The sequence below is a fragment of the Athene noctua genome, chromosome 4 (genome assembly GCF_965140245.1).
Source record: "Athene noctua chromosome 4, bAthNoc1.hap1.1, whole genome shotgun sequence".
Taxonomy (NCBI): domain Eukaryota; kingdom Metazoa; phylum Chordata; class Aves; order Strigiformes; family Strigidae; genus Athene; species Athene noctua.
Window position 1 is genome coordinate 42,484,639 of NC_134040.1, and position 17,200 is coordinate 42,501,838.

Here is a 17,200-nt window from a genome sequence, read left to right on the forward strand (position 1 = left end):
GAAATTCTGGCTAAATATGGTAAAATAATTAAAAACTGCCACAACATCAACATTTTCTCACGTGAAAATGTCACACTTAAGGTTATCTAAAGCCTTTGCAGAGCAAAAAAAAGTTAAATACTGTGCACTCCCCAGTGGGTATTCCCCCATTTCCAAGGTAATAAAATTCCTGCATCTTAGACTTAGTATGTCACATTATATAACTGGCACAAGGCCAAATATTATCCCCAGGAAACATGTGAGACAAGTTGATTTTTTAAAAATTTTTTTTGAGCAACGGATAAGAAGTGCTCACAAGGTTGAAGTATTCAAATCCATTTCAAAGCAAAAAGGATTTGTGGATAGAGTGCTTAAATGATCTATGCTTTCTATCATGCAGCTCTGCATTTTATGAAATTGATATCCTACATAAAGTATATCCAGTGTGACTATTTAGAGTTTATCTGTATTATTCTTGATACAAGTTTGACATACAACAACAGCACAATGCTGAATGCCTATATATATGTATGCATGCAGATACACACATACACTGAGTTAGACTGGATTGAATCACATTCCTTCTATACCAGGATTAATAATAAATGAACATGTACTTAAATGGAACTCATGCAGAATAGAGTTTGTTTTGTCTTTTCCTCATGTCATCAAGAAAGGAGAGGCAGTTCAGGAAAGACGGCTACAACTGGACTCCACAGTGTAAAATAGAGCCTGGTTAAAAGCGTATCAAAGCAAGAAAGCTACAAACTAGCATGTCATACCAATGAACATTGATACCCATCCCTGCAAAGTCGCAGGAGCTTTAAGTGATGCTGGCAAGCGTTGGATTGTCCACTGATGAGCCATGAATTCACTACTGTGTGCCAAGACACTGTGTTTCCATCTAACATGCCTTATGCACAGACTCTCCCCTACAGTAAGTTCCTACCAATGGATTAATTTAAGTTTAAACCTTTAGAAACAAGTCAGTGCACAGGTTCCAACTCTGCAGTCCATGAACCCATATGGAAACCTTTTGATGAAAGCCAGCACCTACAGTTCAAACAGACTCTTAAAGCTTAGAAACATACAAGTGAACCAACTGATAGCAGTGTGGAGTAGCACGGGTCTTGAGTAAAGTCAGTGTGATGATTCTCATTTTCAGAAGCACCTAGCATTACATTTTGTACTGTAGAGACAATTATTTTACTTTAAATTACTTATTTAGGGAAAGTAATCTATTTCCCTCAAAGTTTATAATTTGCATTCAAAGTCAAATGTGAAGTAGTCAGTTTGAAGTGGGAATGAATACCAGATGAAGCTTCTGAATAAATAATTTGATTTACTGTTCTTTACATGCAAAAACATCATTCATCATGTGAAAACGTTTGTGAGAAAAACAGTAAGCTCATTTCGAACTTCTGCACGCACTGTTTTGACAAACTGCTTAAAACAATATCTAAAAGTTGAGTGAATCTTTTTTTTTTGACCAAAATTTCAAAAGCAGCTTTTGAGATGTCAGTATCTAAAAGACATTTTTAATCAACGTTTACTGGATTATTCAATATTTCAGACTGATGTCATTCTTTAGATAACTGTATATGGATTGAAAGTAGAAAAGAAACCAAACGATTGAATGTACAATATTTACAATTTTCAATAGATGGCACTTTATAGCAAGGAATCTATAACATCTAATTAAAAGAGAGCAAAAACAACTGGATGGCTGAGTGCATTGACACGTCAAAGTCTGCATATGAAAAAGCCTAATATCCTTAAATTTGAAAGTATAGTTCTGTAAAACTGAAAGTACATGGAGGGAATCTGAAGCCAGGCAAAACCTCTGAAGTAACATTCTAGCTCAGACATTAATCACACTGAGATGTTCTTCACAAAGGCCGGATATACCCATCCTTTCTTCTCAGGCAGAATTTACAGGTAGAATTAAATTTAAAGACGGCAAAGAAAACATGACCATCAGACTATGGTTATTACTGCATACAAGCTCAGGAGAGAACAGAGAATCCTTTTAGTAACATGACTTAGAGTGTGCAGTCTTGTGCAATACTTCACAGGCATTTTGATGTCGAAAGCTACCCAGAAGTTTTTTAGAACCATTTATGAGCTAAATAAACAAGAAAGGCCTGGGAACATTTCTGCCTCCAAGTTACAACCCAAGTTACATTTTTAAGTCATCTGTCAGTATTATCTGCATGGAAGGTATTTAATAACAAGACTCACAGAAGGCAACCTGAGAATGACAACATTTAAAGAAATCCACGGGGAGCAAACTTCAGTTACCTAATCGGTAGTTACAAAGTCACTCTTCTTGGACATGCACAGAGAAAGGACAAAAGGCAATGGACAGAAGTTGCAGCATGGGAAATGGCAATCAGGTAAGTTTTCATAACAGAACTAGTTGAGTTCTGAGCAAACTCACCTAGCTTCAACAATAGCCCTGCTTTGAGCAGGATGTGAGACTTACAAGAACATCAGTCCGTTATAGGAACTTGTAGGATTCTAAACTGTTCAGTAGAAAATGATACCCAAAAGGATGAGACCCCCGCACCACATCCTCAGAACATAACTTCTGAAAGATAATTCCTCAGTTATGACTGAGCCATATTTTCTCAGACTCCCCAAAAAATTTTTCCTCACAAAACTAGAGACATGACCACCTTTTACCCTGTGATGATGACATTGCAACACGATGCAGGAAGTCCTCTTTCTAGTAAAGGACTGAGGTCTGACTCCTCATTCTGAACTAAACCAAAGAGGTTTGATTTTGAAGTCACCTATTTTTCAGCTGTAGGGAGTGGTTAGTGGCTAAGCGTTCCATTTTTTAAGCTAATTTATGTAAGGTCAAGTCAGCAGCCACAACCAAGCAGCACTTACTATGCTAGACAAAAAAGGAACATCGCATTTGTAAATCGTATAAGAGTTTACAGATTAGATGTCACCACCTAACAGTATTCAGTTGAAGAGATTCATGCCCATATGTAGAAAATGTAGGCACATACCAGTAGAGTACTTCCAACGTTAGGTGGCATGCAAACAAAATTCTCTTATGTCTGAGCTGAATCCTTAAGGTGATGTGACAAGGTCTTGAAACAAACAAGCTTTTGCAGGCACACAACTGTATCAAAAGGTTTTACTGAACATTATTTGTCCCAGAAACATTTCCTAGAACATATAAAACCTTCTGTAAATCTATCCTCTAAATATCACTAGGAATTCCACATAATTTGAAGCAGAGGACTGCTAATAAAAGCAGATTAAGCTCCCCCTTCAGCACTATTGCAAGGGAAAACTTCAGGTGTAGGAAGATACAGGAAAGGATAGTTTTATATCTCCACAGCATCTTGCAGTGCAAATACTGGGCCACAGAATGCCATGATAGCTATACTCTTTTCTGTTCCTGAAGGAGGCATTCTTTCTCCTGATTGCAATCAAAAAATTTAGGCACATAATCTCATTCAACATCAGAGAAACAAACAAGCACCAAACACAGGAGAAATGCAGCAACTACAGGAAACTGAATGATTCTAAGCCAGATACTGGCCTTGTCAGGCTTAGAGTTCTTGTGAAAACACAGTTGTAATTTTAGCATTTTTTACCCTTCGTTGGTAGGAGCAGATTCATCTCTTGCACGGATGAAAACCTGCACACCCCAGCTGAACTGAAACACAAGCCTTTGCATACTTCATACATTTAGAATCAGCTGGCCCAGATACTTTACAGTTGGTTTTAAAATTGATCAGTGATTTTGGTGTCAAGGAAATCTGATGTTTACAAACTCCTCTCAGAATGAATAAGTTGTTTCCACACAGCTTCATCCAACCCTAATGCTATAAAAATATATGTCTCAATCCATTTAATTAGTGAGACACTTCCATATATCTGATTCAGGCTGCTGCCAGTCTTCTCCCAGTAGACCTTTCAGGTTCAAATCCTTGAAAAATTCCAGGCGATGACTGCAAAGATAGGAGAAATAAACAAAAAAGTTGTAAGTCTTGTAGCATGTGTCTTAATAAAAGGCAGTATTCTCAATAGGTTTAATTAATCTTTATTTTCAGGTTTTCTTGGATAGGAATGTAATTAGCATTCCATGTGTTCATCTTCCAAATCTTGAGTTTATAAATAAAACACACTACCGTGTTTCTGAAAATCTAGTATTGGAAAACACAGGGCAAAATCCTCAGCTATGAGGAAGTACCGCACAGCATAAAGTGAAGGTAACAAAGTGCTCACCTTTTAAACTCCCTCAGCTTAAGTTGCCTAGAACTGTGGTCAGAGCAAGAGCATAACAATATCCTGCTTTATGACTTATCTGCACTCCAGTAGATAAAAAAATTACAACTCTGACCAAATGAAAAGTCGTATTACAGGGTTATCCTTTCCTTACAGAAAAGAGGAAGACTGAATAGGATAACGAAGGTACTAAATAGATTTTTTTCTGTATGACCACAAGTCTTGTTTTCTTCAAAACACTTTGAATCAGTTCTTGCTAAGAATTTCTCCTTTAGGCTACCATACAGAAACAACAGAAGGAAGACACTGCAACCAGTTGCTAATTAATACTTACATCAAATAACTGCCAAACAGCAGGCAGAACATTTGACACTACACTATTCATTTAAAAAGGTAAATGGAATCCCTTGTTAGGAAGTAATTTTTAAGAGTAAAGACAAACTAAGAGCAATGAAAATAGCAAGAAGTAACCTCTTCACATAATTGCATCCACTACCCATATCTGAAAAAGTCAAGGGTTTTTTTGGAAGGAATACTACAGAAAGAATAGAAATAATCCCTTCCTGAAAAATACTACAGGCATTCTCCAGTTTACCACAGAAAAGGCAAAGTATCTATTTCTTACAGAACACTGATAATGTATTTTATTAGCAGTAGCATTTTTCAAAATAAACACTTGCAGAAGCCAAGTTTTTCTTAAATAAAGGCAAAAAAGGGTGACTTACCTAAAAATTTCCTTACCTGACTGTCATTATGTTGAGTAACAAGTTTGCATAAGAACTACAGTGTACCCTCTAGAGCTAGTTCATTCATTCAAAATGCCCAGAAGAAGACTTTATCAAATCATCTCAAGCCTCACAGTCAAAGAAAATAAACCGACCGTAAGCACAATTTAAAAATCAAGATATTCTAGTTTTTCTATTGATACTGGGTATCTTTTTATTATACTTTTCAGTTGAGTCTGCCTTTCCGATTTTTTCCATAATATGGAAGCATCTGTAGTGTTGAGGTTGTTTAGAACAGCAGGGGAGAAGCAAAAGTGATTTCCTGGAAATTTATCTGGTGAAATTAACACTAAATGGCATTTCAGGACATGCCGGAGGCAAGGAAAGAGTAGAACAACCCATCCATGAGTTTGCTGAGAAAGGTGATAAGACAGATTCCAATGGTGCTGAATGCATCATTTTCTATGGACCTAGGGGATAACATAGAAATCAAGCACTAATTACAGCTGCCACAATGCTTTACACAAAACACAGTGCCAATGAAGCAGGGGCTAAGCAGTGTAATTAAAGTACTCGATCTGCAAATCAGATTAGCTTTCTTTAAGTATAGTGCAGAATACTGCAACCACACTACAGAAAAGCTAATTATATGCTTACAAATCTGGTTTCTGTCCTTCCTGTAGTTCATGTCGAGGCACAGGATGAAGCGCTTCATATTGTCTCTCTTCTCCTGAACCATGAATTGCAAATGCATTGAACTTGTTCATGCATGGTGGAAAATAATTCCACGGAAGATGAGCTTTGCCCTCCCATTTGGTTTTCATTCTTGTCACCTCAAACTCTAAAGGAAGTTCTTCCTGTTAAAAGAGGAAAAAAAAAAAAAAAGGTACCATCATCTTCCAATCAGGCAACAGGTACCTACAAACAATTAGGTTTTCTGTACGTTATGAACATATGTGACCACTTACTCTCCATACTCTTCTTTTGCCAGAAAGCAGCAGCAACAAGTGTTGTCCATGGCTGTAAAAAAAAATCAGAGCACAATTTTGTTAAAATGATACCAAGGTATTAGTGTACTGTTCTGCCACAAATATGTACATTCGCCATATTACAACAATTTCTATTCCCAGTCTTCCTCATACATATATCTTACAAGAAACTGGAAATGCAAATTAACATTTTTCAGAGTGCTGTACTTACGGACAAAGTTCAACTTCTAAATACTGTTCCGTTCTGTCACTCAGGAAAAATGCTTCTACAACTGAAAAAAAAGGCTGTCAGTCTTTTATGTTCACTATTTTGTAATATGACGAGACCTTCAGATCCCACTAAAACAATTTTGTTTTCATGATTTCTGTCCTGTGCCATGCCAGAGCTTGACTAGCTGTGTACATGCTACTGACAGCTTCCTAGCTATTCAAATGCTGTGCCATAATTGTAACTTCAAGAGCTCTTATTTTTAATGCCTATCATCATAAAGAGCTTTATAAAGCACTGGACTAATTTACCTATTCTAGCTTTGGAAACATCTTGATGCAGCAGTAAAATATGGCAAGTCTACTAATGTTAGCTGTCCATGGAGTAAGAAAAGCATCAGCAGACAGCTATTTCACCTGGAGTGCTTGCCGGGAACAAAGCTGACCAAGATAGAGTGATCCTAGTCAATCATACTCACAGCAGGCACTCCAGGTAGAGCACTTAAGTGCAGAAGTCTTGTGTTTGCTGGTAGCCTGAGGACTCAGAGCACCAGAGACCAGAAAAAAAACCAACCAAACAAAAAAAGGAACAACACTTATGGCAGAGCACACCCCCCAAAACTAAAACTACTAAATCCCAAAAATAGTAGGGAAGTGTTTAGCTCTTAAATGTTATTTCCCTGTGGATGGCTGATACTTTGGACAGGGATTGCGGTACCAGGTGTACCTTAAAGCCATGTGTAACTGTTGAATCACCTTTCAGGAACACAAAGTAGAACTATAATGGTGTTTCTCACAGCAATTACATTAGAAAGCTTTAGTTAGAATTATGATTAGATATGACTGGTGACTTTATTTTTACATAACCCTATTTAGTATAACAATATCAAAGAGGTGCTAACATTGTTATGTAGAGCTTTAATCAGAATAGTTCAATAATCAGAAAGTAGAGAACTGCTGGAAACATTAAATTCTTGCGTTATTCAAAGCAATGGGCAAAAGTGACAGTATTGACAGGAAAACAGTATTACTACAAGAATATTCCCTGTTCCATTTGGGTACAATTTTGAATCATATTTTATGAGCTGCTATTTCTTTGTTTCACACCTTCCTAGTCCCCAAACAGACTTTACAAAAGTGATTAAAATAGACATATACTTTAGCTATAGCTCTAATTCTTAAAGCAAAAGTAGACCTTATCTGTAGGATTTCACTTCTATTTACCTACTGCAAATGCGTTTATAGATATATGCCCCAAAATTATTTTGATATTTAAATATGTCTAGACTCTGTTATTCCACAAGTAATATCAGTAACCCACAAACTAAATTTGAGTGCCTACAGTATTGACAGGATCAGGAAGAGTCAATCTCACCATTCTTGAAATCAATCCAGTTCACTGGACTCCATTTCTTTATGGTCACCACATGATATAACGTATTTGCTTCTTTTCCCAGTCATTTGTATCATTGCACTACTAGAAAACAATCACTCACCTTACGGTCAGCAGTACTAGGCTTGAAAATCAATTCATCACCTCAAAAAAGAGCATCACTCTTGAGACAGTTTGGGGCAGTTTTCAGATTAATATAGCACGATGCTTCTAGTTACTTAAGGAGCTGTTTAAAGGTAAGGACGTAATTACAGCTAAATTCTTTCCCAAACTGCTCAGGATATATGAGAAAATGAATTTTTTATTTTACATTTCAGATCTGATCTTTAAAAGCAGTACTGTGACCAAAGAAACCAAATTAGATGTCATACACTCACAATCGTTATATCAATTTGAAAAAAATAACCATCACAGACTCTTAAACAAAGACCAGGCATATTAACTATCAGTGCCTACACAAATCAGATATATTGGCATCAGAACAGTTACACTTACCCTCATAGTCCCACAGTCTACTAAAAGGTTTCCCTGGCTCTCCAAGGGGTGCTGGAGGGTCATTGAAGAAGGGAGCATTAACTTCCATTAGCAGTCCTGCCTTGTCCGACTTCAGCCCAATCGTTACTGGCTCATGGCTCACAGGTAAACCATCCCATGTGTGCTTAATTGTAAATTCCATCTTCATATACTACATTAATGAGAAAGAAAGGTTCTGTCCAAGAAGATCTCAGATTCCATTTCAGCACCAGCTGCACTGTTTGCTTAGCCAGGAAAAAAAAAAAACAACACTTTTGTACAAAGTAAATCATCAAATCATGTTTTTAGACATCAGAAGTACTGAAATAGTTTAGCTGTAGAAAGCAACTAAACAGTTACATGAATGCTTTTCATATATTTTTATACCCCATGGTTAAAAATCACTAGTTTTACCAAACTTCAGGCATTCCAACTATGTACCTAAACACTTTCCAAAAACCATCAGAAATACTTATCAAGAGAACAGACAAACAAAAAGTCTACATATCTTCAATGATTTGGTAACACGAAAAAAATAGATTGAGAAAAACCTTTCATGAATCTGAGATGCAAGAAAATGAAACAATCAGCTAAAGCTTTCCTTCGCAGTCCCTGCAAACCAGCCAAACTAAAGGATTTCAAAGAAACCTGCAAGCACATCTTGTTAAATACGCTGAATGTTTGCAGAGCAGCAAGAATAGAGAATACCACACTCTATCAGATGTTATTACTTTGAAATAACACTACCAACCTTAAGAATAGCCTTAACCTATTTAATGAGCAAAAGAACCAGTGGATCCCAGTTTCCAACAAGTTTATGGCCCCTTACCCCTCCCCTCCTCAGTATTATGAGTTGCTTCCCATCTCCACAAAAGCAATCCTTGATTTGTTCCCTTACACATCTCCCAACCATACAAGAAGGGAACCGGCAGTATGCAGCCTGACTCAGAACTACCCACATGCTGCTAAATCCTGTGACCAGAGAGGTGCTAGCTCAGTAACTAGGTTGTAACCATGTTCCTTTCAGTGGGGAACACTAAATTGGGTTATTTCACCTCTATCCAGAGACCCATTTTCTTGGGACTCACAGTAAGGCAAGTATAACTTACCACAGTCTGCAGGTGTTGTCAACAGGTGTAGTACATGAGACAGAATGTAATCACATGCATCACACTTCCCTATATGCCACAGCCTTGCTCTTATGACACACTGTGTCTCATACCCTCTGCTACAGTCACACCAGACAGTTTCCCTGCACTGATGTTCACTCTGAGAAGCACCAGACCTCCTCTCTTTGAGTTCAAGTTAGAAAAATAGCTAAAATGTTGTTAGATAAGTAGATATACTCACCATCAAGGAGATGACAATGTCAGCAAACTGTGACAGATTAGAGAAAATCTGAAGCAATAGATTTAGTAATTAGACATGTTAATTTAAGAAGTGCAGTAAAAAAGGAAAGTCAAATATTGGACTACTGCTTTTGACAAGATTATATTTAAATAAACTGAAAACTAATTTAATTCTTACGTCAGTATTTTAACTGTATGATATGCTAGACAAGCATCAGATGTACTTTATTCAAGAGACCTAGGATAGCCTTAGAAACTATGAGCGGCTCTACCATCATTAATGTTCACTCTAACTCCAGCGACAAGTTTCTGGAAGCAAGATGACACAAGTTGAAAGAAAACAGCGTGCAAACCATGGGAAGGAAAGTCACCCAACAATTCCCTAACAGCATTCTTAAGCCAGCAGAAGTGGGCTCATACTCCAGCATTAGTAGTAACTCAAACAGGCAAAGCTAAATCATCCACAGTTTAAAACAAATAGAGAGAAGTAATTATATTAAGCAAGTAGAGTGACAACTCTCCTGCAGTCATTACAGCGCATATACAGAGCAGCGGAGCGGGGCGCTCAGGCCCCAGCCGGCCCCGCGTCACCCCTCACCACCAAGGGCAGAGGCAGCCACTGCTGCCGGGCGCTGCCCGCGCCTCTCGTCCCACCTGACCGAGGAGATTTGCGTCTTCCACCCCAAACCCCATCGACGCTGGTAACAAGGGCAAAACCAAGTCATTACACTGGTGTTTTTCTTAATTGTTCCAAGAGGACTGTGGGGAACTTGGAAACCGAGTAAGAAACAGAAGCTTTTACTGTAGTTACAACTTCATTACCAGACAGAGACACGAGCTCCCAGAGGGCTCCAACATGTTCCCGGTTTCGCTTGTTCCCCCCCGCCCGCCCCAACAGCGGTGGCATTTCCTGAAGCGGAGTTTAACGCGCAAACGCCTCCTATGAACCCGTAAATTCCATAGAGAAATTGAACAAGGGGTTTCTCCTTACGCCTCCACATATTCGTCGCGACAAGGAAAAGAAACTCGGCTCCCCAGCAAGCGCAGCGCCTCCCGCCACAGCCCTCAGGCTCCCGCCACAGCCCTCTCAGGCTCCCGCCGCCCCAGCGCGCATGCGCGCGCAGGGCGGCCCCGCCCCGGGCCGGCGCTCTGCAGGGACCCCGCGCTGGTGGCTGAGGGCAGAGCTGTGGGCCGGGCCGGGCCGGGGGCGCGGAGCGAAGCGAAGAAACCGCCACTGAGGGGTGCGGGTGCCCTTAGTATCGGCCGCCGCTCCGGGCTGTGCTCCTCGGGCGGCAGTGGGCTGAGGGAAGGGGGTAGGGGTGGAGGGACAGAGGCTGAGGTTACTACCCCCACCCCACCTAGCCGCGGTTTTACTTAATGAAAGAAGTGCCAGGCGGCAGGTGACGGGGGTCTCTCCAAGTCGCTGTTTCCGTCTCTCACGAATAGCTCCTACCTTCCCTATCCGCCCGCCGGAGGTGGCGAACGGCTGAAATAACGGGCTTTTTTCCCCCCAGTTTTTGCAGGCTTTCCTGAGGGGGATTTCTCCGCGGCGGTGAAGCTTTCCGCTGGAAAGATGGCCACTGAGCTCGGCACTGAGGGAGAGGCAGGTGAGGTTCTGCGAGCAGCCGGCTTCCCGCCACTGCCCGCCAGCCCGACACCTCCCGGGTTGGCCTACCCGCCGCCTTGGGGCTGCTGGAAGGACGGAGCGGAGGCCGTCCTCTGGGGAGCTGGGGTCAGTTTCTACAGAGGGTAGAAACCTTTTTATTTATGGTTGTAGCAGCGAAGGCTTATCTTCTGTAGCTCTTGTAGTGTTTGCTATAGTGAATGATGGCATCAAAACGATTTTTTTAGTTAGGTGAAGATGAGTAATTAGAAGTTGTTGGTAAGGGTAGTGGCCGAAAACACATGCATTTTTTGGTGATAATGCCTCTTCAGTTAAGAAACTACTGTATTTCCTATGCTTGGCTTACGCCTGAAAGGCAAAAAAGCTGTCTTGCCAGTTACTCATACAATTTGCTTTATAGCCTACAATCAGTATTCTTCATTATGTATTATTTGTTAGAATTCTAATGATTCTAATGTAAGCTTAACACGACTGAATCAAGGCACGCTTTACTTACTTACCAGAAAATTCCTGGCAAAACTTGCTTCTGTACAGTTTATACCTTTATAAATAGGGAATGGATTGATGTGCAGTCCCAAGAATGTTACCGTCTCTGTCACTGGTTAGTGTTGCTGGAAAACTTGGTAGCATGCGGGGAAGTAGGACAACATCACAGTGCATAAAGTGCTATGGCTGTGCATCACTCAATAATCAGAATTCCAATTGGTACTATGTATGATAGCTTTAGGTGGCCAGAGGTGAAAGACCAGCTCTTGGTTCCAAGGACCTTATTAGCAAAAAAAGCTTCTGAGCCAGCAGATCATCCTGACTCAGAAGCCTGTATCTTCATTGAGCTTGGTATGCATATTTATTATAGTGTGATGTGAACAAAGGATGGATTTTCAAATATTGGTATTTTGCTTTTTCATAGGTATTTAATTTGTCTGGGTGTAGCTTCTTATTTTATAAATCTTTAGGCTCTAAATAGAGCTCAGACTAAACTCCCTGTGAAGTGGTAGGAGTTGCCTTTTCTATCAAGGAATTTAATTCTCTCTTTAAAATCTTCATATATTTTGAAAGGTGCCACATGATAAATTTTAAGTTGGCTTGTATGCTGACTGAGACGTAAGTTGAGGCCCGCTCCAAGTCTGACATATGGATTGCTGTTTTTCTTGTTTCATGAATATGAAATCAAAGTTTTAAAATGCTGAATGTGTGTACTATACATAAAAAGAGATTCTATAAGTGTTATTGTATTTAATGTTGTAGCATAAATATCTGTTGTGTTAAATATGTAGCTATAAAAAAGTTTTTCATAATGAGAGGTTAGCCTCAGGAACTGATGAGTTACAGTTTCACCAGCACCCAACCCCACGAATAGTAATTTCTCCATTGTGTTACATAATTTTGTGATAAGCTAATAAATACATGGGACTCTTATCAGCATGCATTTAATGATTTACTGTTGAAGCTGAGTACATCTGTAAGGGGTATTTAAGATTTGTCCCCCTTTGCACCTATGGCCTCTGATGTTTGCAGACTGCTTTGGCTGGTAAGGGCAGCTACTTTCTCCTTCCTGTTTCTTGGCATCCTTTTACTATTACCTCCTTTCTATGTCCTCTGTCTTTCTCCTATATCCTCCTTTAGAACCAGGAAAAGAACCATGGGATGCACATCAAGAAAAATAGGCAAGATGTTTTAAATTGAAATGTATGCATTACCTTCCTGATTTCCATTTTCTTCCTCTCTATCCATTCCTGTTACAAAGGTGTCACTTGGATTCTTATAAAATGGAGTCTTTCAGTTGAAAGGAACCTACAACAATCTTAGTCCAACTGCCTGACTATTTCAGGGCTGACCAAAAGTTAAAGCATGTTGTTAACAGCATTGTCCAAATGTCTCAAATACTGACAGGCTTGAGGCATCGATCACCTCTCTAGGAAGCCTGTTCCAGTGTTTGACCACCCTCTCAGTCAAAAAATGCTTCCTAATGTCCAGTCTAAACCTCCCTGTCTCACCTTTGGACCATTCCCACACACCCTATCACTGGGTACCAGGGAGAAGAGCTCAGCACCTCCCTCTCCACTTCTCCTCAGGAAGCTGTAGAGAGCAATGAGGCTGCCCCTTGGCCTCCTTTTCTCCAAACTAGACAAGCCCAAAGCCCTCAGCTGCTCCTCACAGAACATCCCTTCCAGCCCCTTCACCAGCTTTGTTGCCCTCCTCTGGAGGCATTCAAGGACCTTCACATTCTTCTTAAACTGTGGGGGCTCAGAACTGCCCCCAGCACTCAAGGTGAAGCCACACCAGTGCTGAATACAGCAGGATGTTCACCTCTTCTGACCGGCTGGTTATGCTGTGTTTTTGTTAGATCAAGGATCGCTCCATGAACAAGTGGAAAGATCTGTTACTTCTCCCTTCCAGCCTTCTGCTGGTTCTTTCATTTGTAGTACAAGTAGTCGCTGAAATCCCCATAGCCAGTCAGATGAGTAAGGATGTGTGATGCCTTAGTTGATGTTCCCAGCTCAGCAGTGTGAAATCTCATTATTCATTATGCTTTGCTTCTTACAGACTACATTTCTTCGTTCTTTTGGGGGTTTCTTCTAGGTATACTGGACTGCTCAGATCCATTTATCAGTGAAGCTCTCTTGACCTAAGTTTGTTGAAAGTTTGTTGAAAACTGCAGGATTGAGTTCTGAACAACAGGTTAATTGTCAAACATCCAGCTGATTGAATTCAACACACAGCACTAGACCTGGTGAATCATTAAGATGTGTATGTGTTTTTGTGGGTTTTCTAGGCAGAAATTTCATTTTTAAAATTACACACACACACCCCAAAAAAATGGAATGTGAAAGAAATGGAAATCATTATTATTACACAGTCTTAGTAGGCTTTTTTCCAGTCCTAATTTCATTAAAATAATTGTGCTAAATAGAATAATTTTATGATGTTTTGTGCCTTCAAACCACTAAATGTATTAAACTTAATTCTGACTGCCAGTCAGATTATCTAGATAATGGCCCATGTTGTAGCTATGATTCTCAAACTTTGATATTTTTCAGATCAGAGGCTAAATATGGCACTTGGACAGTATGAAACAGATGAAATTTTGAAAGCTACTGCTGAGCAGGTATGTGAACTCCGGGATGGAAGTAGTAAGAATTTTTGTGATGAGGTTTTGTGACAAACATCTTTGCACACATAGTGCACAACCCACTTCAGTGTGGCCTTGCTTTGACTCCATCACACAACCTTAGAGTTACTTGTTGTTCCAAGCAGCAACAGCAGAATAAAACTGTCGTAACAGTGGATTCTGGTATTTTGGGTGCATTTTCAGCAGTTTGTCACATGCAGACAAACATAGCCCTGTATGAAAGAATACTGGATTCCTATTTTAGTAGACTTTTCCACTTTTATAGACTTCTCTTTTCAAATAGATTGGTCTTGTGTTGAGAGAACTTTTCATGGGGGTACTATAAGCCTGTCTGCAAGCCTGTGCAGAAGCAAGGACATCAGCACTTCCCTGATGCTGAGATGCATGGAAATGAACTTAGCGCTTACACAAACTTCTGAGTGTTCTTTAAAGAGCCAGGTGATTCCTCCTCAGATGCAATTATGCTTTATATCAGAGCATCTTGAAAAAAAAACCTATTTTTTGAAATTGAGCCAGGACTCAAGGATTTTTGAACATAAACCTGGAAGTGATCATGTGGGATATTGCATATGATTACAGTACAGGCGGAACAGCAGCTTTGGGTTGCATATAAAAATTTAAAACTATATGTAGTCATGTGCAAGTACTAATACACAAATTATATCATTACAGAAAAATGCCCCTGGTGGTCATAGCATATCAGGATCCAGGATGATTGACCAAAGGTAACTGATTTCAAATTATAAATAGGAATACTACAAAGTAGTCAAAAGAAATTGTCATACGTTTTTAAAAGTGTAAATATCTAGGTCAGCCTCGTCTTATGTACACATGTTCACAGCTCTGGAAACTTGTGAATGGAGGTCGGAGAAGTGTTGCTGTAGCCGTTGTTTATAGATACTATTCTGCTTATTCAGTACATTAAATGCATGACTTTTCTTCCACCATCTGTAAAATAAAGGATGAGATACGAATGAAGGGATTTTCTAGTCTACACTTTAACATAATAAACAAAAGTGCACATAAGACTGTACTGATCTAGGTAACACAGGTAACTGCTGACTGTTGTGGTCAGGTGGATGTATTTAAAAATGCTTATTTGACAATCTTGAACTAACAGTTGCATATTAGGAAATTGTTTAATAATCATTGTCACTTTTTGTTATAAAATAACCTATCCTTTCTTGTTAGCTTTTAAGGCATTATCAGTCTAGACAAATAACAAAGTTTTCAGAGAATTATTCTTGATTTACAAAAATATTAGGAAAAACTATATAAATAGGAGGACATTATTTTACATTGTCTTATAGGCCCCTTTACTGCTGTATATGAAAGCAGTAACAAAGTCTAGTCTAATAATTTGGGATTCTCTATGAAATATTAATGTTGTATTAATGCTCATTTATAGTGTCCCGTGTTCTAGTTATGCAGGAAATCTGCTGTTAATGATCATACTTTAGAAGTAGTAATTAAACTTATTAATTTGATTCTGGTGAAGAAGAGTGACTGTTTTGTTCTGTTCTCTAGATCAAGAATTCTTTAAAACTAGTTCGTGATCAGAACAATGTTTTAGCATTTACAAAATTTTTTCTACTTATGTTTTTCAACTTTTTAGCTTGTCAATTCTAATCACAGAGTATGATAAACAATTGGAAGAAATGAGAGAACAGCTGCAGCTTTATCAGGTATGGATGTTCCTAACATTTCAGACTGTATATTCTTAGCATTTTATAGTATTAACATCTAGGCCATTAGCTTTTGTCAATAAAGGAAAGCATGCCTGCACCATTCTTCACAAACTTGCTGAACTGCAGACTCCTCAAATGAATGAACAGAGAGCTTTTTATGACAAGGTTGGGAGATTGTCCAAATGGTAGTTTACCATGTGTTTGGAGAATCAGTGATGTGAAATGAAACATGCATGCTTTACTTCTCTAGGTATTCTGATACAGTTGCAGGTATTTTTCTGGGTGACATTGAGACAAGGCACCTGTTTGCCTCTCTCCTAACAGGTCTGATCTTGGCTGTGCAGTGCTGCTAAGTCTTTCAAGTGTTGGTACACCCAGCCTTCTTCATTCTTATTAATTCTTTAATGTTTATTATCGTGGAGGCTGAGCTGTAGGAGGATCGTCCTCCTTTCAACTACAGAAAAATTAAACTTTTTAATGCTTCGTATGATCACCAAAAAGCAAAGTGATATGTTTAATAATTAAAACCTGTAGCATACAGAAAGCAATTTTTACTTGTGAACTACAAGTGGTAGTTATGCTCTGGTTTTGGTTTAATGTACTTAATTTGTTTGATCTGTCCATCATAAAAATTCTGTAAATACAGTCTCCAAGCTTGGCCAATTTCAGAAGGCACTATGGTTTTGTTGCACTATTTAGTTAACAAAACAGTCTATCTGACTCATGTAAGTGAAGTTTCTCCTCAGTTAATTCCTAAACCTTTTTTTCAAATGCTTACTGCATAAAAGATGAGTTATCTACCCTATCCCTAAAAAACCTTGAGTTAATTAAAAATCCACCTGTAAAAGCTATAAGAATTTCAAAAGGTAAGTTTAATGCTGATAATAACTTCTGAATGCTTCGGTATAACAGTACTTAGCAGCAGTTTAATTTAAGTGGCACCATGTGACTTTCCTTAAAAAAGAAAGTGATTTTTCTTTACTGTATTACGCTGAATTGGATTGTCCATCTTTTAGAGTATGAATCACTTAAATGAGTGCTTACTCTTGCATGTTTTTGTGTTAGGAGCAAATGAGGGAGATGAGACTAAAATTTGAACAAGTCGCCAAGGAAAATGAAAAGTAAGTAATTGCACTGCCTTATTACTACTTTTGGTTTTATTGATTTCTATACCTTAAAAAGCTTTTTTTTATAGGACCGTGAAGTCTTTTGAATCTGTTTAATGGCTGAAGATTTCATACTTGGGAGCTTAATGTTAGGGTCTTTAAGTGTTTAATATAGATTACAGCACCAGGGTAGGTGATGTAACCATATCTCAAAAAGAAATAGGTATTAAACTATTTCACACT

General features: G+C 38.9%; 2 protein-coding genes across 5 annotated transcripts in view; one reads left to right on the forward strand and one right to left on the reverse strand.

Moving 5' to 3' along the window:
• Positions 1-1,406: 1,406 nt before the first annotated feature.
• On the reverse strand, positions 1,407-10,472 carry C4H4orf33 (chromosome 4 C4orf33 homolog). 2 transcript variants are annotated; one of them, XM_074903894.1, is made up of 6 exons: positions 10,455-10,472; positions 8,040-8,229; positions 6,156-6,216; positions 5,924-5,975; positions 5,613-5,812; positions 1,407-3,953 (listed from the first exon to the last, which is right to left on the reverse strand). In XM_074903894.1, exons 2-6 carry the CDS (start codon positions 8,224-8,226, stop codon positions 3,854-3,856), a joined length of 600 nt encoding a protein of 199 aa, XP_074759995.1. In that variant the 5' UTR covers positions 8,227-8,229; positions 10,455-10,472; the 3' UTR covers positions 1,407-3,853. The 2 variants fall into 2 exon arrangements, with proteins under 2 accessions (XP_074759995.1, XP_074759994.1); XM_074903893.1 differs by lacking the exon at positions 10,455-10,472 and having other exon boundaries at positions 8,040-8,235.
• A 70-nt stretch (positions 10,473-10,542) lies between these two features.
• SCLT1 (sodium channel and clathrin linker 1) overlaps positions 10,543-17,200 on the forward strand; it is a 49,028-nt gene continuing 42,370 nt past the window's right edge. For all 3 annotated transcript variants that reach the window (XR_012633564.1, XM_074905099.1, XM_074905102.1), the window contains exons 1-6: positions 10,543-10,647; positions 10,921-11,013; positions 14,072-14,139; positions 14,836-14,888; positions 15,779-15,848; positions 16,917-16,972. Coding sequence is in view for 2 of the 3 variants with exons in the window: in XM_074905099.1 (XP_074761200.1) it covers positions 10,980-11,013; positions 14,072-14,139; positions 14,836-14,888; positions 15,779-15,848; positions 16,917-16,972 (281 nt within the window). In the remaining variant the exon portion in view is untranslated. The remainder of the gene's footprint in view (positions 10,648-10,920; positions 11,014-14,071; positions 14,140-14,835; positions 14,889-15,778; positions 15,849-16,916; positions 16,973-17,200) is intronic.